Source organism: Scomber scombrus, chromosome 18, assembly GCF_963691925.1.
Source record: "Scomber scombrus chromosome 18, fScoSco1.1, whole genome shotgun sequence".
In the NCBI taxonomy this organism is placed as follows: Eukaryota; Metazoa; Chordata; class Actinopteri; order Scombriformes; family Scombridae; genus Scomber; species Scomber scombrus.
In genome coordinates, this window is record NC_084987.1 from 5,795,578 (window position 1) to 5,820,529 (window position 24,952).

At 38.7% G+C, this 24,952-nt stretch overlaps 1 protein-coding gene across 2 annotated transcripts; it reads right to left on the reverse strand.

The window, feature by feature from the left end:
- Nucleotides 1-2,458: 2,458 nt before the first annotated feature.
- Nucleotides 2,459-24,827, reverse strand: si:ch211-51c14.1 (protein kinase C and casein kinase substrate in neurons protein 3). Of its 2 annotated transcripts, none has more exons than XM_062438891.1 (10): nucleotides 24,602-24,827; nucleotides 22,128-22,195; nucleotides 14,442-14,598; nucleotides 12,383-12,618; nucleotides 10,442-10,597; nucleotides 9,038-9,213; nucleotides 8,036-8,156; nucleotides 7,842-7,912; nucleotides 7,653-7,732; nucleotides 2,459-5,420 (listed from the first exon to the last, which is right to left on the reverse strand). In XM_062438891.1, exons 2-10 carry the CDS (start codon nucleotides 22,185-22,187, stop codon nucleotides 5,311-5,313), a joined length of 1,167 nt encoding a protein of 388 aa, XP_062294875.1. In that variant the 5' UTR covers nucleotides 22,188-22,195; nucleotides 24,602-24,827; the 3' UTR covers nucleotides 2,459-5,310. The 2 variants fall into 2 exon arrangements, with proteins under 2 accessions (XP_062294875.1, XP_062294876.1); XM_062438892.1 differs by lacking the exon at nucleotides 24,602-24,827 and adding an exon at nucleotides 24,076-24,241.
- Between the last annotated feature and the right edge of the window lie 125 nt (nucleotides 24,828-24,952).

Sequence of the window (24,952 nt, forward strand, 5' to 3'; positions counted from 1 at the left end):
CCACGTGAAAAGTAGTTCCCAGACTTGGGGACAGATGATACTTCAGGGGCACGATGCCTTCTCTGTAGTCCTTTGGATGAAGCCAGTCACTCATGAAGTTTTTCACCCAAGCATGGAGGATGTTTGAACTTACAGTTAATGCTAAGCTGGCCTATCAGCAACCAAGACATTTGCACAGAAATCAAAATGAACCAATGATAAGACACAGTCCTATATTGTATCTACAACTGTATTTATTACTGCAAATGTCTCAGCTGGTGTCTGGAGGGAGTTATTTTGATTTAACTATGAAGCCTTTATGAAGCCTTGGTGGCCGGGTCTCCATCACAGTGTCTGATGTTACTTTTTTTTTTTTTTTTACTAATGACAGACATTTGATTGACCATGGGAAGTTTTAGATGAAACTGAATGTAATTTAAAGAATTCAAATACCTCCTTTACATGACAAAGATTGTCTGAATGAAACACTTTAACATCTTATGAAAGCACCAGCACAAGATATGCAGTCACGTTGGGAGTGAAAGACAGTTTCTCCTCAGCACTCCTCAAGGGACACACAAACCTTGACTGGAAACCATCATGCTTCCACTCTGTGGGCTGTGATTACCTTGAATCAGGGTAACAGCCAAATACCAAACAGAAACAGAAACAGAAATATTATTATGAAACACAATCAGGAGGTTTTGTGTAACCACAAAGGTGGAATGCAGACGTGGGAGGTGTCTTGCGCAACTGGGAATTTCACCTTTCCCTCGCATCCTTTCATGTACGTACAGATTTATATTTTTAAAAGCTGTAAGTGACCAATCTTTAAAACTCCTGGTGAGTTAATTTTAAAATAATGTGACTTTATAAAAGTGGGTTGTTTTTTGTGTATGTGAACGACACAAGGTGAAAGGAAATAGAGAGTTTAAATTAATAAATGTTTATAATTTTTGTCACGTTTTCCGCAGACGTCTCAGTTTGCATGATTTAGTTTATTATTATGATTATGCCATTGTTGTCTCACCAAGTGAACATTTTAGTTTGTAATCTAACATGAAGAAAACATATTGTTGTTATAATTACCTTCAGTTGAATTGACTTGTTGGTTTGAAGTAGATGTATGTGCCATTATAAGATTTTGACACCTGCCAACCTGTCAGTGTCTACAACAGGCATGTTATACGTCTTTTTAACGACGTCTTTTTAACGACGTAATCTTGTTGCCAATACATCCGAACTTCACCTAAGATTTGCTTTCAAAGGAAATTTAGGACAGGATGGTGAAGAAGTTGAGTTCAGCTAGTGGGACTGTGAAAATGAAAATGCCTATTTTCTAAGTGTTAACCTTGCAGTAACTGACATGTAGAAACCTAGGAGCAGCAGACACAACACTGACATATTATCAGCTTTTAAACTGACAAACATTTGCCGGACATCCGGCAGATATGGAGTAACATTCTCTTCTTTGCTATTTTTAGTATCCACTAAACCCTGAGATAAATATCTTTGGTGCTAAATGTTCCCCTGCTGTTAGTTTGTTGCTGAGCAGGTAGGAGTATAGTGGATTTTTTTTTTCCTCTGAAAGCAGTAGTTTGTTTAAGAAATCATTTAAATGTTTTAAATTCCTTATCATGAAGTATTTTAACATTGTGGTACTGCTATTTTTATTTAAGTAAAAAATAAATTTAAAAAAAACCCAACAACCTTCATCTCTGGAACTGTTTATTTCATTAATCACAATCCTTGATGAAACAGATGAAAGCGCTTGTGTTCAGTATACTTTGTGTTCTCAGTGGTTTTGTTCCTGATTTTGTCAGGAATATATATGCAGCACGGGGGAAGTGGTGTCAAAGCTCCACTGAGATTGTACAGATCGATAAACATAGAAAACTTCCATCAGGTGAGGAAATTCCTTCCATGGTGGCGTCATTATTTTGTCTACTTCTGTGAAAAGAAACATTCCTTACATCTTCCTATCTGCTTGTTTTTGAGACAAAACTATGTGTGTGTAGGTGTGGAGCATTCATCATTGCACATTGCTCAGACGTTGCTACGGCTGATGACCGTGTGTTGATGTCATCTGACTCAGATAAAGAGCAGCGTTTGACCTGGACACAGTCGCCTTGACACAGACACCAGGCTTAAAAGTCACTGTTGTGTTGTGTGTGTGTGTGCATGTGTGTGTGTGACAGCTGACAGCTCTGCACATGCAATAACATCCACAGGCAGGACTCAGGGACTTCAGTAGAGGATGACGGCAGGGTGATTCACAAGCTCAAACACACATAAATGCAATAACTCTAACTCTGTTGCTTTCAAACACACACACACACACACACACACACACTTACACACACACACACACACACACACACACACACTTACACACACACACACACACACACACACACACACACACACATTCGCTCATTCTTTCCATCCCAAATTCAATAACACTTCTAGAGTTTTGTGAAACAGTTTCAGTTTTTATTTCCAAAAGACAGGCAGTTTGCCACAAGAGGGTTTTTTTTTTTTTGTTTTGTTTTTTTTTGGAGGGAAAAGCATAAACACACAGCACATACACAGATACTGAATAAGGCTAAGGTCATTACTTTGGTAAAGATACTCTCTGTGATAGGCGTCATACATACATATAGAAATAGAAACAGATGATTTGATATTACGGACAGACAGGAAAGCTACTTGTTCCCCATGAACTTATCTTTAAAGGAACAGTCTGAAATTATATATGCGTGTTTTTGGCGTCAAACCGAGAACCTGAAGAAAAAGATTGATATCAGTTTCATCTCTGAAAATGTTGTGCGGAGATAATGTTATATCTGGGGCATGTTCAGACCTGGGCCCTGTTTGTGAAAAGCATCTTGTGGCTAAGATTATCTCAGTCACATTAAAGTCCCACTTTAACATGCTCTGTGGAAATAAGTCCCAGCTCCGCACAGAATAGAAGAAGGGGGGAAAATCCTGACATTGATATCAAAATTGAAAAAATACACCCTCCAAGATCTCCAAAGTGCCTTATTTAGACATGAAGTGATAATGCAAAATAAGGTGTCTTAGTATAAGAACATATATAGGATGATGTGGATGCCATTATTCTCCATATTGGTATGCCTCAGAGTGCATTATTGTGATTATACCATGGTTCTCTCAAGGAGGTTATGTTGCAACCTTTATCTATTTACAAAGTTTGTAATCTAACATTAAGAATACATACTGTTAATATACTTTATATACTGACTCGTAGTAGATTTGTGTGCCAGTATAAGATTTTGACACCTGCCAGCCTGTCAGTCTCTTCAACAGGTATGTTATACGTCTTTTTTTTAGCGGCTAATCTTGTTGTCAATACATTCAAAAGTCTAAAGTTTGCTTCAAAGGAGATTTAAGACAGGATGGTTAAGATGTTGCGTGCAGTCAGTGGGTCTGTGAAAATTGTTAAATCTACAATAACTGATATTTGGCAACTTTGGAACAGAAGAAATAAGCTGTAAACATAATACTGACATACTATCAGCTTTTAAACTGATATGGTTAACGTTTGTCTTTTATCCAGTCTTATAATTCTTTTCTTAGCTATTTTTTGGTTTGCACTAAATCCTGAGATAAATATATTAACTGCTAAATGCTCCAATATGTTCACCAGATAGTTGATAACTTTATCTGGTTGTTTGTTTGGTGCAGAGCAGGTATAGTGGATTTTATTTTTGAAGGTTTTCCACTGAAAACAGCTGCCAGTTGTGGCCAAAAATAAACACTATGAGAGAGATCTAAAAGAGTAAAATTGCAGGCTGGAAAACCAAATCAATGAGCTGAAAGAAGCTATAAAGCTCTGTGGAGCTAAAGTGAACTGCAAAATCAGGTGATAGTTCTCTCTGGGTTTGTTACTCTAAGCCCTCACTCACATAAAAGTAGACACATAATCCATAGTTAATAAAAGATATAGAGATTATAACCACTTTAAACCTGCATTAAGTGATTTTTTTGCCCACTTGGGGGCAGCAGGAACAATTTGAAAACACAACACTGAGATATTATCACCTTTTAAGTTGATTTGGTGAGAAAAAAGTTGCTTATTTCCACATCCAGCAGTCACAGAGCAACATTATCATTCACTGGGAGTTTTGTTTCGGTCCACCTGGTGAATTTAAGTCAAATATTCTCTCTCTTTTAGCTCTGTTTTTGCACTCTACCAACTCCTGAGGGAAATATGTGGCTCCTTAGGTGCTAAATGCTCCCCTGTGTTCACCAGCTAGTTCACCAAGCATTTTGGTGCTGAGCAGGTAGTGTACAGAGGCTTTTTAAAGTGTTTCATTACACAACAGGAGCCTTCTGGAGCCAAAAACAACACTATGAGAGCACTTAGAGTGAACCAAAACAGTAAAGTTGCTATCGGACAGCTAACCTATGAGCTCAAACTCACTATGAAGCTCAGTAAAGGTGCGAGGAGCTGCAGAATCGCTAATAATTCTCTGTAGGTTCATCACTATGAGCCAAGATCAACAAATGACACACTGACAGATCATAGTATGTTCTAATAAAAAGTTCTAAGTTAACACAAAGACAGCATTTGGAGTTCTTGGATTGTATGTTTTTCACTGTTCATAGCACTACACCAGCAGTTTCCCCCACACTGATGAATCTGATATCTTCTCATCTCACTGTGCAGCTATCTGACAGCAATCAACCACATTCCTCGTCATTTCAGCCTGTTCCTTTAAACCACAAAAACAGAAGAGAAACGCAGGTCATATTTAGATCTATCAGTCTCTCCACTTGTAAGGCTGCTCGGGATTAATAATAATCACATTATTAGCATCACTTTCTTCTTATGTGGTGAAGCTTTGTGAACATTTTTAATAGCTTGAGGTGCAAAAAAATGAAACAAAAAAGAACAAAAAGAAAAAAAAGCAGTCCTGTACTGTAATGCAATTTTAGCACCAAATGGTTAGTTATATAGTGTACCTTTAGAGTCCAGCATACTGTACTTTACATTAAAGCATTGTGTATCATATAGCTTCAATACAAGTGGTCTATGCATACTGTATATATTAAAACATTTGTCAAAATCCTTCATGAGATCACACAACGTGGATAATTTAAAAAAAAAAATCTCTGTATGTGTGATCAAACTCTCATCACAGATCTTTGGCTAACAGCTACTTGGTGTTGTTCTTTACAGCATTGTTGTTGTTGTTGTTGTTTTAATGTTTTTCATACTTTTAAAACATATTTGTGACCCCCACAGTTAAATATAGCGTGTGTGAATCAATAAGATCTTTATCATGTTCAGTCTACATGCCGTAACTACACCACCTCCACATAGTTGGCTGGGTAAAGCCCCTCCCAGCCGCCGTCCTTCATCCCCCGACACCAACCCTGGTCATCCTCATCCTCTACCTTCAAGAACTCCTCACCTGCAGGAAGAAAGAGACTTTTCTTTATTGTAATTATAATTACACTATTCTATAATTACTAATTAATACTTTGGGATTTAGTCTGTATACTTAACGTTAACATTTCATTTTATTACCATCATTTATTAAATCTAATAACGTTTAAAGAGATAATGCACTTTTGGAGAGAGCCGCTTCATGTATGATTCCTTGAAGTAATTATAGTTGAACTGTAAATAACATATGACTATGAGTTCATCTATCACTTTGAGAATCACCGTGAAAGTAAAGTGCAATACAAATTAAATGTATTATTATTTAAAATAGCAAAAACAGGGATTATTGGTAAAGCAAGATACCTTTTATGTTTAATTTCAGCACTACATAATGTTTATATTACCCCATTATTTAAACATAATTATTTTATATTATTACTCCATTTTAAAAAGAAAAACTTACCTTTACTGCAAAGCTTTTAATTCTTCTGTGTTTTATCTTGTATTTTACACATGCTTTTATTTCGTTTCCCCTTTAAAATGTATTTTAATGTTTATCTCTTCTTTTCTGTTTCAATGTTTTATTTTTGTTTAGTTTTTTTGTTTATTTATTCTATTTTATTTTTAACCCATGCTGTTTATTTTAACTTGCCGTACCTGTTTTCTCTTGTCTTTTTGCTTTTGTATGAAAGATGCTACATAAATAAACTGCAAAAGATTTATCAATAACAGAATAAATGTTGTGTAGGATACAGTGGGACTATACAGAATCCCTTTTTTTGCAAGGCTGCTATAAACTTCAAGTTGTTGAGTGTATTTATTGGTGTTTCAATAACACTTATATCAGTACATTTAGCACCATTTACAGCGATGAAAACAGGAACAGTCACCAGCTCCAGCATGCATATCCAAGAACTTCAAACAACTCCTACAACTACAAGATTACTGGGAATTAACTTATCCCCAGATGTGTTTTTTAAAGGTAACTTCTAGTACCTTCAAGTTTCACATTTAAGAGCAGACTTAAAACTTTCCTTTCTTTTATAAACTTTAAGGGCCGGCCAGGCTTTCCTTGGACCAGCCCCTTGTTATGCTTCGATAGGCCTAGACTGCCAGGAGACTTCCCATGATGCACTGAGCTCTGTAATCTGCATGCATTCATGTACCATTAATGCATGTTACTAACTTGGCATGTTCTCTGTAGTTTGGTGCTTTCTCGTCTCACAGCTGCAGACCGACTGCTGTCCAGCTTGATGCTTCGTCGCTGTGGCTATTAGTATTAGTCATTTTTCCCACTTCTAACACCATTACTATTAGTCATATTTCTATTATTATTATTATTGTTGTTGCTGTGCTCCTCTCTCCCTCTCTCTCCTTCCTCTCTCTCCTTCTTTCTCCTTCAACCCAACCGGTCAAGGCAAACGGCCGCCCACCAAGAGCCCGGTTCTGCTTGAGGTTTCTTTCCCGTTAAAGGGGAGTTTTTCCTGACTGCTGCTGCCAAGTGCTGCTCATGTTGGACCTATTTAAATTAAAAGAGTACAGTCTAGACCTTCTCTATGTGAAAAGTGCCCTGAGATAACTTCTGTTGTAATATACCCACCCAGCATGTCCATGTGGGCCCCATAAGGGTTAAATTTAGGCTGCAATATGGGTCCCATGAAGGTTTGTCTGCAGTTTCCATGGTGGCCCCACCTGTGTTTGCCCATATGGGCTTCAAGTGGGTTCTGACTGGGTTTCAGGTGGGGCCCAAGTGGGTGAGTTACACATGTGGGGCCTATGTTTATGAAACAATATGGGTCCCATACAATTTGCCCTGTTTTTATGCCCATGCCCGCTTAACCCACTTACATCCCTTATGGGGCTCATACAGTCAGCCCATGTGGGTTTCACATGTGGGGCCCATGTTACTGAAACCATGTGGGATCTGCAAAATGTTCCTAGTTCAAGCTCATGCCCACTCAGTACCCATGAAGCCAGCATTTAACCCATGTGGGACCCACATGGACATGCTGGCTGGGAGAAATGTTCACAAATGAGCATAAATGTTGATTTTACTGAGATATTTGTCTCTGTTTGCACATCTTTTATAATTGCATGTATAATTCTTTGCCTTTTAACCCTTTTATTTACTTTATCTTCTATTTCAATATTGTGCAAATAAATACACAAACAAACAGAGGAGCACACAAAGTACACACACACACACACACAATTGTGCAGTTCAGTACATTTTGTAGGTTTGCAGTTGTGTGTTTACCTGCTTTAAAGGAAAGTTCGTCCGTCTCCTGGCCAACATAATCATACAGAGCTCTTACTTTCACTCCTCCAATCATCGCACTGGTGGAAAAAGAAAGACAGAGACAGCGAGACAGATGGATGTGTGATCAGATCGACTGCATCAGATTACTTGCACATAATAACTTTCCTCTGGGACGAATCTACTCACCTTCTCTCTATCGTTGCTTTCTGTTCGACTTCTTTCTTCCCTTTTTTGGCTTTCTTTTCGGGCGTCCATTCCTAAAAAAAAAAAACCAAAAACATTTGAACAGAATAAATGTTTATATGCAGTTTATACTGTATGCACTTGAACATCACATTAATTTAATTTAGAATAGAAATAGTGGAAGAAAATAAAAATACCTGAAAGTGAGGCCAGTCGGTAGGCATGCCGGGCCCGTGGGTGTTTTTCCACCAGCGAAGGTCCTCCTGCTCGTCGATGGCCATCAGTGTGTTGTGGATCTCGTTATACACTGCTCTCACACTGAGGGACAGTAAGTAAATAAATAAATAAGACAACCCAAAATAAGATTCATACAACAAAAATTAAAAATCAGGACCATGCAAGATATTTTTGCTGTCAGTTTTAAACGTTTTCCATCGACCTCTTTGGCATTTTCCGTTAAATAATTATGAATTATTGAGTCCAGTCAGCCCAACACAGCAAAATGATGCCAATTAACTTGAAGTGGTGCTCATAAGGCTTTAATACTCATCATAATCTGAGCATGATATGATGAACTCAACATGCAGAAATGTGGGAGCTTGAACACCCTTAGGGACAGCTATATAGTTAATGGCATGGCATTAATGTGAATTTAACTTACTGATGTTTCCCAGATGATTATACAGAAATAAAAGTTTATTTAAAAGTCTAATTGGCACATAATCTGCATGCACTGCCATCCAACGCATTTTAACTAAAGTGTTACCAATAAATTAAGCAGATTAATAGAGTATATCATTTCTATCATCTACCTCACATCCCCATGTGGCCCCTGCAGATTTTATAAAGTAATTAAGTTGCTGTCTTAGCTATTATTTCCTTTATTAGAGTAGAAGTGAGTCACGGAGGAACACTCATGTGGTAACACGTAGTGGAACGGCTTTTAATTAGGGCTAAATTAAGTCAAACTATTGATTTTAACATGTTTAGTTCCGAATGCACAGCAAGAGACAAGCTGAGAAAACCACAAATTAAAAAAAACAGCTTTTCCATGTCTGACAACACACACTGATCTTTAATGAGTAAGCGAATTTAGTGTTTAAAGATTTGTTTTTCTTTGTTTAATAAGCCCTTTTACACACACACACAAACACACACACACACACACACACACACACACACACACACACAAGGCTAACCTCTCATTGTTGGTAATGTCCAGGTGCTTGTGGATGGAAAGGAAAGCCTGTTTAAGGAAGAGAATCCTTTTACGCTCCTCTTCCTGCGACTGGTCAAAGATGGACTCCATCTCCTCCATGTAGCGAGGAGCGTAGCGGTTCACCTCCTCCAGGACTTTCTCATAGCGGGCACGAACCTGAAAATATTAACATAAATGTAGTGTCACTTTTATACACTGCTCTTCAATTTACATAGTCATAAACACCATCAGAGGACCATAACCCAAGACAAACATTAACTAAAACTAGACACAACCAGATGCGAGTAAAAATCAAAAGTGAGATTATGACAGTAATTCAGTTTTAAAACCATAATGTCTTATTTCTTGTTCTGCTAAATAAAAATAAAAAAATCTGTGCATTGATTCTACATCATTTGCATTATTGTGCAGTTCTTGGTGTGGAGAAAGACACCTTACTGTCTCACCTCTTGGAAATGTAAAACTACAGTATTACCTTCAACAACACTGAATTTAAATGAAAAAACGAACCCAAATGTAATGTTGCTTATTCTCCTAAATAAAGAACGTTGACAAAAACACTTGTATTATACAAAAAAATTAATTAAAACGAATGCAAAAACAAACCAAAACAGACACAAAACTGTGAAACTACCATTTTTACTTTAATAACAAAAAAAGCATCTTCCCCATAGACCACCATTATAAAAGATGTCTGTAAAATGTCAACAGAACACCTCAAACAGCAGACAAGGGCACTTATGACTATTTTATTCCGAATTGAAGTTTTTATATTAGTTAAACTTTCCTTGAGCTGGGAAAAGCAGACTGCATAACACTGAAGTAAGCCCACTTTATTTGGCATATGGGCCAGTTGAGCAATTCTTAGAGGACTAAATGGGCGCCATCTTTGGTCTGGTGTCCAGCTTTCATAACACATCCATAGTTCGGAAAAATACAGTGTTTTGATCCTTAAGGCTGAACAAATTGATAAAATTCATTCCATCCCTCATGAAACACTTGCCAATATGATTTTTGTTGGTATTGTTTGGTGTCTTGGCACGACTGACCGAAATGGTCAAATAGTCCACAGGGTTCTCTTAATCAGTGACACATTGTGGAGTCAATAAGGACACTGAGCTCAGATTACACATCTCTTTTTCAGCAGTATCCTGGCCAAGATAGGCAGCAACGACTGCAAATAATACAAAAAGATGTCTCAAACTACATCACAAAATCAGAGTGAAACACTGCAATTGTGAATCATTAGTAAAATCTCCAATACTAAAGACAACTTAAGACTCTTTAGATCCCCCAATAGGTGAAAAAAAAGAATAGGACCAATATAAAACAATCAATAAGAATCAATTAGACTAAATACCGAGATGAAACACGTGTTGCGTACCTTCTCGGCCTCCTGCTGAGCCAGCTCTCTCTCCTCCTGGATCTTCTTCTGTTTCTCGATGGCAACGTCCGGGTTTCCCTGAGCGTGTTCCTCTCGCTCCCTGGCCGCTTGCTCCTTACGGCTCACCTTGTGGTACGCCCTCCTGGCTTTATCCAGCTGTGTACGAACCAAACAACACCTTTACTACACAGGAAGTGTTAGTCCGTTAGGTAGTACTGTAAGAAGTTTACAAAGGGGGTTTGTCTACATGGGCTTTACATGACATAAGCAACCCTACCACCCACTCAAAAGCTATTTAACATACAGCTAATTTATAAAAACAGATGCATCTGACTTTGAAGAACATCCCAGTGATTAAACAGCGATGCATCAGGTCCCTGCGGTCTAAATATGGACTTTGAATTGAGGCCATTTACTTAATCAGTTGCAGAAGTTGACATATTGATTCCCTGATGGGCCTGTGGATATTTCTGATGCCAATATGTAAAGTCTAATTTTGATGGATGTCCTCTTGTCCTTAGGTGTGCTCAAAACAGTCAGTCACACTGTTAAACTGGGTTTTGGGCTCTTGATGGGCTTCAGTGCACCTGTGCAGGAAATAGATTGCACTGCAGCTACTCGTTTGAATACTGTTTGTAGTGTTTGCATACATTGCTTTTGAACAAGTAAAACAGTGTTGTATTTAACAAGAGAGTGTCGAGAAGCGGGGTTCCTGGTTCAAATGTGTCTGATTCAGGTCACTGGAGTCCTTGACTGGCTGAGTTTGAAGGAGAAATGTTCCCAAAAACAAACTCCAGACTGCCTTGAACCAACATCGACATCAGCTGTTTACTGGCCATCAGAGGCTACACTGAGCGGATGTGTGAAACTAAAAATATGTCAAAGTGCTGTAGAAAAGAGCATGCTGTTTATTTAACTTTCCTTTGCAAATAAAGGATAGAAACCACTCATGTTAAGATCTTATACAAAAGAATGGTTATAAATATAATAGAAGTGATTAAATAATGGAGAATAGCAATATATTTATAGCCAAAGAGAGTAATAAAAATGTATAATTAAAGATAACTAATAAATAACATAAATAATGCTTGTGTGTGACGTATGAGTGGTGGTTTTTATGTATTTATTGTGGTTTAATATTTAACTGTGATTCCAAATTATGGCATCAATATTTACATTGCAGTAAAGGACTTGCTCACAATTTTGCAAATTTGTCCTATGAACATTAGTCGGATACCCAAATGAACACTGGCTGTAACCGTTCTTCCTGTTCATGCTGACCATTAGAAACTCCCTTCATAATGAGCTTACTATGTGACGAATGTGCTTACAAAGTGATGGTGAAAAAAAATCCATAGTTGTCCATCTGTGCAAAAAAAAAAAAAAGGAAGAAGAAGTTAATTTGGAGCTAATATGAAGCTTTAGCCATCCAAATTAGTCACATTAATTAAATATATTTCAACATTACAGTCTTTGTAGTGCCAAAGTCCCTTTTTTTGTTACTATACTTCCACCACAGCTCAACAGAGAAACACTATCTTAAGTAACCCAAATAGGGAATTTTATGCTAAAAAGAATGTAAATGTGATTTTGTGAGATAAACTTTTAATAAATAAATAAGTTCTGTGGATTTTGTCCCCCATCACTTATAGTAAGTGCATAATGAAGGGATCTATAATGGTCAGTGTGAACAGGAGGAATGATTACAGCAAGTGGAAAATATTTCTATGTTCATTTGGGAACCTGGGAATTGTTTTAAGACAGACTTTAAAACTATCTTTAGGTAATAAGATGTTAATCAGGCCTTTTTTTTATCTTTTAATGCAACCCTCTCATCCAGAGGGAAAGAATGAATTCATCTAATTTGTATCTGTCAGGTCCAGTTGAAACCAAAAGAAGAGAGAGAAACAGTCTGCTGGAATTCTTATTAAAATTTCAGACCTTTTTAAGTCGTTTGGCCCAAGGCTTCTGAGCACGTGCAAAGCCCGTCTCGGTGTCCTGGGACTCTTTGAAGCCTCCAAATAACTTCTTGTGGAACGTGTCCTTCTGCCAGGTCCTGACCCGGTCTCCATCCTCCGACACCAGGGAGCGACAGATGGAGGCGTGTAAGGAGGTCAGCCGATCGGCGGAGGATAGAAAGCACTGCCAAGCCTTCAGGAGAGATCCGTACAGTGGACCTGAGGGTGGAATAAGAGAAGAAGGAAGATCAGGTAAATCAAGCTTCAAGTTTCAAGTTTATTTTATGTATATAGCACTATGTATACAACCCTCCTGTTGTCCTCTGGTCAAGGAAGGAAGGAAGGAAGGAAGGAAGGAAGGAAGGAAGGAAGGAAGGAAGGAAGGAAAGAAAAGAGTAAGGATGGAGGGAGGGAGGGAGGAAGGAAGGAAGGAAGGAAAGGAGGAAGGAAGGAAGGAAGGAAGGAAAGAAGGAAGGAAAGAAAGGAGTAAGGAGGGAAGGAAGGAATGAAAGAAGGAAGGAAAGAAAGGAGTAAGGAAGAGAGGGAGGAAGAAGGAAGGAAGGAAGGAAGGATAGGAGTAAGGAGGGAGGGAGGAAGCAATGTAGGAAGGAAGGAAGGAAGGAAGGAAGGAAAGAAGGAAGGAAGGAAGGAAGGAAGGAAGGAAGGAAGGAAGGAAGGAAGGAAGGAAGGAAGGAAGGAAGGAAGGAAGGAAAGGAGTAAGGAAGGAAGGAAGGAAGGAATGAAAGAAGGAAGGAAAGAAAGGAGTAAGGAAGAGAGGGAGGAAGAAGGAAGGAAGGAAAGGAGTAAGGAGGGAGGGAGGAAGGAATGTGGGAAGGAAGGAAGGAAGGAAGGAAGGAAGGAAGGAAGGAAGGAAGGAAGGAAGGAAGGAAGGAAGGAAGGAAGGAAGGAAGGAAAGGAGGAAGGATGGAGGGAGGAAGGAAGGAAGGAAGGAAATGAGTAATGAAGGAAGGTAGGACGGAAAGGAGTAAGGAAGGAAGGAAGGAAGGAAGGAAGGAAGGAAGGAAGGAAAGAAGGAAGGAAAGAAAGGAGTAAGGAGGGAGGGAGGAAGGAAGGAAGGATAGGAGTAAGGAGGGAGGGAGGAAGGAAGGAAGGAAGGAAGGAAGGAAAGAAGGAAGGAAGGAAGGAAAGAAAGGAGTAAGGATGGAGGGAGGGAGGGAGGAAGGAAGGAAGGAAAGGAGGAAGGAAGGAAGGAAGGAAGGAAGGAAGGAAGGAAAGAAGGAAGGAAAGAAAGGAGTAAGGAGGAAGGAAGGAAGGAAAGGAGGAAGGAAGGAAGGAAGGAAGGAAAGAAGGAAGGAAAGAAAGGAGTAAGGAGGGAGGGAGGAAGGAAAGGAAGAAAGAAAGAAGGAAGGAAGGAAGGAAGGAAGGAAGGAAGGAAGGAAGGAAGGAAGGAAGGAAGGAAGGAAGGAAGGAAGGAAGGAAAGGAGTAAGGAAGGAAAGAAAGGAGTAAGGAGGGAGGGAGGAAGGAAGGAAGGAAGGAAGGAAGGAAAGAAGGAAGGAAGGAAGGAAGGAAGGAAGGAAGGAAGGAAGGAAGGAAGGAAGGAAGGAAGGAAGGAAGGAAGAAGGAAGAAGGAAGGAAAGGAGAGAGGAAGGAAAGAGGGAAGGAAAGAAGGAAGGAAAGAAAGGAGTAAGGAGGGAGGCAGGGCAGACGGAAGGAAGGAAGGGAGGGAGGGAGGCAGGAACAGTCAAAAGGTCACAAAGGTTAAAGAAATCAGATAAGAAATTAAAACAGTTAAAAGCCAGAGAATAAAAGTGAGTCTACACACATTTCAATCTGGCATTTCTTAGATTGTTATAATGACACACTGCATATATTTCAATATCGCCATATGTCCAACAATGCTCCACCGCTTTGTGCATCATCATCATTAACCTCTTAATCTAATTTTTATATATACTATCTTTTGTATCATAGAAAACAATCCTGATGACAGCCACTAATTGAGAGAAGATATTATGATGATGAGTATTCACATTATCATCATGTTAGATAAATGAGATGGTGCTGCAGCTGCTGCACTTACTGGAGTCCACTACTGGCTTCCACTTGTTGCTCCATTCGCTGAGCTGCTGGGCGTACTGCCTCTCCACGCGAGCTCTCTCTTGGAAACATGCCACGATGTCATTACAGGCCTGGAAGGAGTCCTCTGTTCGCTTCACAGTGCGCTGATAGTTCCCAGGCTGCCAGGACACAAAGAGAGAGAGGAAGATCTACTGTTTACACCAGATAAACAGTGAGAAGGACGGACGCCCAGTGGATTCTGGGGCTTAAACCCTGATATTAAACCCCATATTCTTGCATTGAGAATATAAAAAGACTCTTTTTTTTATATGCAATATTTTGAAGAGTCTTTATTGATTCATTTCAGTGCTGGAGAGTATAAAATAACCCATCTGTTCAGAGTTTGTTCCTAATTGTCTGTTGTTTGATTTTGTTTATATTGACCGTAAACTTAGAACTGAACACCCCAAATGTTAGCTTTTACTGTTTACTACCAGATAATAACATATTGCTTCATTACTCCTACTACAACCACTAATCCCACTGCTGCTACAAGCACTAAACCTGTACTATATCATTAGTAGGCCTTATACTACTCACACTACTACCGGCTACTTCTTGTGAGTAAACTTTATTTTCAACACAACACTATGCTTCATAAAGAGGAACAAAAAAAAGTCTGTATGAAAAATATAGACACATAAAAAAGAGAAAAAATACAAGATTATTGTTACGTCTTTTTTTACTTGCCAATTATTTTGAGGTACACCTTAAGTCTCAAATGCTAGTGCTACTAAAACGTACTCACTCCTATTACAATTACAAATACTCCTTCTATAGACATTTTCACTTCGACTACTACTATGCAAAGCAGTAATAGCACTGTAATTAATAACATTAATGATATAGTTCAATATATCTTCTCAATGTGAGCTGTCACTCTCATATCTGCAGGGTAAGTAAGTTGCTGCAGCCAGTTAGCTTAGCTTAGCATAGAGTAGAAACTGCTTGTCTGACTCTGTCCAAAAGTAATAAAATCAACCTACCAGCACCTCTAAATCTCTCTCATTAACACGTTATACATAATTTATTTAATCGTAAAAATTCAAATTCACTGTTTTATTACAGGGTCATGCGCCGGACTATTTCTTGGCCAAAAGCAGCAACTTCCTGGAGTCTTTACTGGTTGTGTGAAAACTGCTCCCTGTGTCCAGTAAAAAAACATTTTTAATAAAATCACCAGGCATATCGCTTAAAGGACGAGTGTGTAGGATTTAGAGGCCTCTAGTGGTGAGGCTGTAGATTGTGTGGTATCTGTTCTGCCTGATGTCTTATGACCTTTTGTTTGTATTGTCTTCATCTTATAACATCTTGTGACATGCGAACACATGTTTTTCTTAGGTTAAAGGTTAAAGGCCAGCCATAAAGGGACAGAGGCTGTTTCATACTGATTGACAAATCGTTTAGAAGGTGGAGTTTGTAGAGATAGGAAACTGCATATATAGTCTTGTTAAAACTGGAGTATAGTCAGAGAGATCCGGATTGGCGCCAGGGACTCTCTCAAGATTGGATGTTTGACACTGTTCTCTTTTGTAATAAAATCTTTTAAAATATACAAGTGAGACGTGTCAGCTGTGGTTTCCTTCTTCTTCATCAACACATCAAGAGATAACTATTGTTATATACTACAATTGCAACCAAAATAATACACCGCCCCTCTCCCTCCCCTTCCAAGCGAATAAGGAGAACCCAAAAAAAATGTGGCCGTGAAACTCATGAAAAACATGAAAGGCCCCTTTTTAGAGCAAGTGTTAGATTTGTCCATTCTAGGCTACTGTAGAAACATAGCAGTACAACATGGCAGCCTCCATAGAAGAGGACCCTCTCCGTATGTAGATATAAAGGTAACAAAAACACAATGATGCTTATTTACAGGTGATTATACACTAATTAAAACATACTTACTATCCTCAACCCTTATGAATATTATACATTTCTGCCAAGTCCGCTCTGCTAGACGCCACCAAATTCTACAGACTGCACCTTTAATATTTACTATAGATGAGAGCGTATTTCTCAAAATGTCAAACTATTTGTTTAATGATTGCTTTGTTTCATTTAGAGCATCCCAGTAAGTTAAACCAGCATGTACACAACCTTTAAACTGGAGTTACATGGCAGATGTCAAAAAATCTTCCATGTAAAATATCCATTAGTATTACTGCCACGACTCCTGCCTCCACTATAAGAAACACTACCTCTACTAGTGTATCAGTAGTCCTGACAGAGTCCAGCATGCATCCTCATCACTTTTCATAGCTGTGATACTGCTACAGTCGTCTAAGGTCAACCTCTATTTGCCACAAGTGACACTTTACTAGCATTAAGTTTCCCGTTGTAAATTCTGCCGGCGGCGGTGATGGGTGTGGTCAGTGGACCAGAGAGGACGAGGCCTGGCCATAAAAAGCCAGACGCAGAGGGAGGACAAGAGGGCCGAAGAGGAAAAGGCCCAGAGTGTATCTGAAGCAAGTGTGTTTGTGGATGTGGAATTTGGAAATCTCTGCGATTTTCCTGGCAGCCGCCGTCAGCTCCTACTCAGCACTCACTCCTACTCTCCCTTCTCACTCTGTGTGTCATACTCTATCTATCGAGTCACTGACACACTTAGACAGCTGGTTTTAAATTTCTGGGCACAACATAAGTTGGCATGTTGTGTTAGCTCATCTGAAACAAAGCACACATTGTATATGGCATGAAATTCAAATATACACACGAGTAAGAAGAAGACATAAGTGAGAGGAGCTTTCTCAAAGCCAACAGATGTAACTGTGATAATTAATTAAGCTGTACAATATGCTAATATGCTACCAGAATATATACATGTATACAAAATAGACACAAGTAGGTATGGTATAATAGTATATATATATAATTTATATGAGTAAAAAACCTATTTCTACTTTTGTGTGTATTATATATTATTATTATTTCAATTTGTTTTATTTGACTTAGCTTTGTTTCTGCTCATAATGAGATGTTTAAGTCTAAAACTCCAATTTTTTAAGTGTGAAAATACCCAAAAATATTAAGTATTACAAATTAATAATATAGTTCCAGTTCCTATATTGATATATTAATTACTCGGGGAAGCTAATTGAAGCATAGCAGCGTAGCATCATCATTAATATTATTAGTTACACATTTATTATATTAGTACTTTTACTGCTATGAAATTTGATTTTCTTATAATAAGGAACTGCATCACTCTAATTAGATTCATAATTAGGTTATAGCGCTGATCTCTGTCTGCATGTTTTTCACATACAATACATACATTGTGGACAGTCGGCAGTGCAGTTTTTATCACTTCTTTCTTGCAATGATTAATGTTACTTTCATGGGTTTTTTGCAAGGAGATTTTTAAATCTTCAGATACAACAACCTTTTTCTCGATTGTGAGCAACAGCATTTTCTATAGTTTGTACTTCATCACTAATTGATGAGCTCTTAGATCCTAATTAGAATTTTAATTGGTGCTTCATTAAAGTCAGGGGCACTGCAAAGGTCAATCAGTTAAGTCAATGTTGGCAGCGCTAGCAGCACTTGTAAGTCAATGTTATTAGGTAGCGTAGATCAATCAATTAAATACTGTATAATGTTTAAAAGAAAGATGTCTTAATTCAGTTGAACATATTCCTTCTTGAAATGTTCTAATTTTAGTAATGCATATTTTAATATATATGATTTTTTAATTTCCCATAGTATTCATCATATATTCTTATCTCCCGTTTCCATAAATGAATTTTTCTGCCCTGCTGCTTTTTTTTCCTTTCATAGGCTTAAGCTTAAGAATAGGTTCATATTTTTTTTTTCACCAGTCTATCTTCATGCTATATACGCACATGAAAGGGTTCTTGGTGTCTGTAATCGTTCCTCTTCTCCGTTTTGTGTGAAACGATCCCTTTTCTAGCACAGTTCCAACGTGAGAGACGAGGGACAAAATCTACAGTGCTTGTTCTGTGCAAAATATTATCTAAAATCAGAAGTTCGGCTGAAGCTAATATGAAGCTTCTGTGAGTCTAAATTAGTTCAATCAGATGGATATCTTCCAAAGAGGGCAGCCACTTTACAACAGAATTCCCTTTTGTGTTTTCCTGGACTCTGCTTCCCTATTGAACCAAAGGGAAGAAAGGCAAACACAAAAAGGGAATTTCATACCAAGAAGACTTTGGAGGATACCCATTTGATCTGCTGAAGCCTCATATCAGCTTTTGGGGAGGACATATGATGCACACTATAGGTCTATACTGGAATACTTTTGCATGATTTATAGTTTTAAAAAAACCCTTATTTATCTTATTCTGGCTCTTTAATGCATTCCCCTTAGTTCAGCTTCTGTCTAAAACAGGCCATCTTAGCTTTTATCTCTTTAAGGACCCCTTTCCTATGAGCCAAGTTTGTTACGATTAATCAGCTTCAGGAAGCTTCACCCCTTTTTCTCAAAATGTCAACTTCTCAACAAAGTCAAAAACCAAGATCATGGAAAAGACGATCATTTTTGGGCATGGAGGAAGTGGAGGTAACTTTGCAAACAAAACTCTCAGAGCAGATTGAAGCCCTGGTTTTAGACTTGAAGGCCACATTTTTACATATGTTCACCACAAGTTTTGGACCTCTGACCATGTTTAACATAGACGTCCGACATAATAACAGTATATATATGACAGAAAGCCACAAAAAGCATGTGATCTCCTCTTGAGGAATGCATTTTTACACAGAACAAGGACTGTGGAATTGCATTAGGAAGGAATCTTTTCAGTGTGGATGTATTGGAGGAAAAACAGCACCAGACCAAAAAAAAAGTGAATCCATCCCCCAACTTTCAACAGCCTTCAAAAAAAAGCACAGCAGCAAATGTGCTTCTAATGAAACACTAGTTTTTTAAGCCTTGATCAGAATCAAATTAGTGATCTTTACATCAGTGTTTTGCCCCCCCCCCCCTCTCTCTCTCTCTCTATCTCTCTTTTCTTTCCTTACTTTCTTTCTTCATGCCTCTGTTGTGGTTTACACCGACTCTCCTAACTCGTCTGCGAATTAAACAGAAACAGCTGAGGAATCCAGTTCGAGGCCAACGGCAACGCTGCAGAGACCCAGTTGGCCAATCTCTGAGGCAGATGCAAATCCGCTACTAGAGAATCTGTCCAAGCTACGAAACGCAGTATCAAGGAAAATGGCCACGGTCCTTTACTGGAATAAAAAAAAAATCCCATTTCATGTATATAACTGATCTTGTCCAGAGATCCTTAGCGTGTCAGTGCACAGACAAAGTGAAACCACAAGCAGAAGGAGTGTAGCAACAGTTTGCAGTAATAAAAGTGCAGTAAAAGTATGATAGTAGCACTTTCTACACATACTGCAGCATGCATACTATGACTACAGCTACAGCCACTAAATTGTAGTGTAGTAGTATTGTAGTGCCATGAGTGGCTGTAGTAACCGTGGTAGTAGTTTAAAATAGCATAGAGTAAATATTTTAGCTTCAGTAGTAGTATTAATAGAAGTAGAAATAGTATATATATGTGTCAGATTTTATATTTATACCCTCCTTAAGTGCTTTTCAAACAAATTTCATGAGACACAGCACAGCACTTAAAAAAAGATTAAGCGAACGCCTGGCAGAAACCGTTTGTCTTAAAAAGAATAAAGGAGGCATCGTCAATCCAGATCAGTCCAGGCTAACATCGACGGACAGTCTGTTTCAGGTTCTTTAAAACACTAAGATCTTTGGTTTCATGCTAAGCTCTTTAAACAGGCAGCACAGTGAGTCAGAGGAGCTGAGTGGAGTCATATTAGAGACTGATTATATGGTGCCTTGTGGGTGACACATACTGTCTGTATGTGATCGCCGGTGAGTAAAGAGTCCAAAGTGTCACAGCAGGATGTTTGTGTCTATTAAGGTGAAAAGCCTACTTGTACACTCTACAGAAATGAACGATAATTGCGAGTCTCCTGAGGTGTCGGTGACTTTGCGAATACAAAGTAGAAGAGCTTAAGTTCGCAGTTTTAATGACAGACAGCCTTTGAGCGTGGCGGTGGGATGACACAGACAGGAACTGGCCTGGAAACACATCCAACACAACGGGAGGCTGCCAAAATTACAGGAGGGAGAGAGAAAGAGAGAGAGAGATGAAAGTGGGGCAGACCATTAAGGCCAACGGGAGACAACGCCGATGTTAAAGCGGTAGCACGCTTGAATTAGATATCGCCAGGCCACTTCCAATGTTATGTTCACGGCTTTCAACAGAGCCGTGTCTTGTCAACAGAGTGTGGAGTGCTTTAAAAAAAATATTAAAATCCTGTAGTATGATGTTTGTTATTGCTGCTGAATTGGAAGGATTTACATTTCCAGCAGTGCAACAGACATTTGCAATAAAAATAAGGCGTGACAGACATTATAGGATTTAGGCTAAAACGCTGAAATTAAACTGTGAATCATTCCAGCTTTTTGTGGCGGTGTATCATCAGCTGTCTCATCGGGTGTTATTATTTCGTGTGAATAAGCTCAGTTTTAATTTACAGTGTGCTGCAAATGATCTAAAGCTTTACTCAAGATAACATTGTGTAATTAATTGTTTCTTCAATGAATGATATTATTCATTTTGCTCTGTTACTATTTGTCATTTATTCATTTGATACTGATATATCATTATATTTTTGTTCCTGTCTTAATCTCGTCTAGGTTTCCAAGCTATGACATTAGAGCTGTAATGATTAGTCCATTTAACTATTATGATAATTCATTGAAAAAAGTGTCCAAATTCTCCTAAAATGTGAATATTTCCTGGTTTCTTAAGTCTTCTGTGGCAATAAACTGAATATCTTTTGGGTTGTGGATTGTTGATCATGACAAAAATAAGACTTTTTAGGATGTCACCTTTGGCTTTAATTGATATGTTAACTAATCGATAAATCAAGAACATGATTGACAGATTGGAAAGCAATCAGCTCATACAGTAGGCCTACCTTTAATAATAAAACGGTCTGAACTTGGTCCTGGTTTTGCACTTCTCAGCCTCTCATAGTTGAGATTTTATTTTAAAGGAATAGTTTGACATTTTGGGAAATGCAGGTTTTTTTTTTTTTTTTACAATACCACTGTCATGTTCCATATGAAGCTAAAGCCAGTTAGCTTAGCTTAGCACAAAGACTGAAAGCAGGTAAAAAAAAAAAAAAAGTCACTTTGAACAAAACCATGTTGTGTTTTTTAAAAGTATAGAAGTCATTATTTCATACTGTAACTTTTATCCAGCAGAACTCACAATGCATAAAAGAGCCTTTATGTTGCAGTGAAAATGTAAAAAAAAAAAAAAAAGAAAAAAAAGCTAATTCTCTTGTTTCCCCTGAGATGTGGCCTTGTCTACTTTGTTGAGTGAACACAGACAGTCAATATCTTATGATCTAAAAACACACAGTTGACCCCGAGAAAGGCAGTCAGAGTGTACGATAGTGAGTATTTCACTTTAAAAATAATGAAAGCACAGCCTTGTTTACGCTGATACGAAGTCTGAACGACACAACTGTTTAGACTGTTTTAACTAGAAGGTCACTGACACCAAGGGAAAAGCTATTGAGTGTATATCTCTCTCTTTCTCTTTCTCTCTCTCTTACACACACATAGGTAGACATATAGACACACATACAACCTTACCATCCAGAAGCTGCGATTGTAGTCATCTTCTGAGCTGTTTTCTGACGGCGGCGTCGACATCCTGATGTCTGAGAGAGTAAAGAGGATGTGATTAGGTCAAACTATGGTATCACTCTCTGCCTTTTAATCATCTGTACGTTGACCTTTCTTACTAATGAAGATTTGGGGGGCTTTGTCACTTCAGTATCAGCATTAAATCGTTATCAAGTTAAGAAATTCTAAAAATGAGCCTATTCAACACAAATGATCCCACATGAAATGCATTAATTATAGATTTTATTCTCATCGATTATCTCCCAACCTACATTTAGGACAGTTATTAAACTCAGGATACAGGAAAATATATCAATTAGGAAGCCATATCCTCTTAAGTGCATCTATTTGAGGGTTGTAGACATTGAAGCATTTGATATCTCTTTAAATTAGCGAATGCTGCAACACTTAGTCATATAACTGAGATCCCGTAAACTCTTTGCACCCATTTGTCGTTAGATGTTGTGTACAGTAAATCTGAACCAGGAGGCGTACAGTACATGGAGGCAGGGTCTCATGAGCCATGACAACATCAGCAAACATGGAGTATCTTATCCCAGCGTTCCCAGCTTTGAAACATGAGCTATCCAAAAATAAACAAGGGGTAAAGGTCAGCACATCCTATCATTCACGCTCACTTTTTTTCTCTTCTCTTCTCTTATGCCGGAGGCCTTATTTGCTCTTTTTTAATTATTTGTGCAAAAGACAAACACAAGCTCACATGCACTTAAACTGACACAAGCTCACATGGTAAGAAATGACGTAAATACCTAGAAAGTTCTGTGTGACTCATAATGAAATGATCCACATTAAAAAATGTGAGATCTTTAAATGTTTCTTTTATGGCGGTGTGGTTTCCATTCTCCCAAAAGAAAATGTTCCACTTTTTAAATATTTCACTAAACAGCAGGTTTTTTGCCTTTTGGTGTTTTTAAACCCTCAATGCACCCGGAGCTGAACTCCACCCAGACTAAGCCTGTTGCCTGTTGCCTGTTTTTTCCTCCCTGCAGCCATCCTCTCCTCATGCCTCTGCTAGGCTTCACAATTAGATTCAATGATTTCCCTCCACATCCTGCTGTTCACGGGGCATCACATGCTCCACTAAGAGCATAATGCAATGCCTCTCTCTCTCTCTCTGTCTCTCTGCCCGGATCCTCCTCAGCTCGCCTCTGTCGTGTCCCTGCCGCCGGGGTCTCGAAGATTACACAACCCCGGGGCTGCAAGAGGTCACAAAAATAATGAATCGCCTCTCTTTTAACCCTTGACCTCGACTTCCTGTACCCTCTCTGGTTGGCTTTCCTTAGGGATATGACTGTGTCCGAGTTTTCCGAGGAGAATGGGGGCGGGGGAGCTCTGCTCTCCCTGCTTTATTTCAAATAATGTTGTGCAAGTTTTTACTGGGTAGCCTCCAGTTTTCTGACTTTTGGTTTGAATTACATTAGTAAGATAAAAGATGACACACGTAAGATTTATACACAGCAAGTATAAACTGCAACCTCCCATCTGCTAGCTTAGCTGTGATCTTCTTGCATGCCTTTCAAATATGATTTCATACTCTTTATAAGCATAAAGATGCACAAATCCATATCTACTGGAATCAATTCTGTGGCACCAAAAGCCTCACAAATATGATTTCTGAGCCCTTATAATCAATTCAAATATGCTTTCAAGGGCCTCAGATAGGCCTGGATTTTGCAGTATTCTTGATATATATGAGCACTTTAAGACTTAAATCTTTTAAAAAGAAACAAACAATAATTAGAAAACATTGTACTTTCTGATCTTCCCTGCTTCCCAAGGTTCAATGAGCTACAAGAGCTGAAAGCAAACATTAAAATATGTATATCACGTACTTGGATTTGCATACTGCTTCTTTGTCTGATAAGCACAATGAAGAGTATACTGCATAACTTACCACCTCCAAGCACAGATCTAATTCCACCATGGGCTCTCCACACTTTTTATAATCTCCTGGCAAGGTCAGACAGGAAATTTGTTCCCTCACTTTTCCAAAAGTCCTCCACTCATCCAGTATAACTTGACTTTTCCAGTATCTCAAACTTTAACTTCACACTTTAATAAAAAAGCTTTAAAAAAAAAAAACCCAACTAAAATTGACTCTTATGTGAGTTATAAGAGTCCATCTGGAGCTTTCAACCAACCAACTCTTTCACCCCCTGAATCCTGCACCCAGTCTGGCACACACACACACTCACTCCTCCCCCTGTCCCCGTTTCATCTGTCACACATAACTCAGCACACACACACACACACACACACACACACACACACACACACTCACACACACATTGCATAGACGAAATATATAGTAACAAATGAACACACGGAGCAGAAATAGGAGCTCAATCACTCCATCAGATCACTCTAAAATACAACCATAAAACCCATTGAAGGTTAACAAGCTGCTTCCTGTCTCTTACCTCTCTGAATATTGGGGCCCTCTTTGCTTCAACCCCCTCCTTCTTCTTCTTCTCCTTTTGTTTTTCAGGCTAAAAAACTTCTTTTCAGTCCCAGTTTTTCATGCACACTCTCAGGCTCTTTCTCTCTCTTTCTCTCTCTTTCTCTTTCCGTCTCCGTCCTCTGTACACTCCTCTTCAGCCTCCTGATTTTTCCACTCGTTCTGGACAGTGCTGCTCCTGCTCTTCCCCCTTTCTTTGGCCCACTGTTTGTATCAGATGAGTTGGCTTCTTTTTTTTTCCTTTTTTCTCCTGCTTCTTCCCTCCTTCTCCTCCCTCACACCCTCCCTCTCCCTTCCTCTCTCTCTCTCGCTC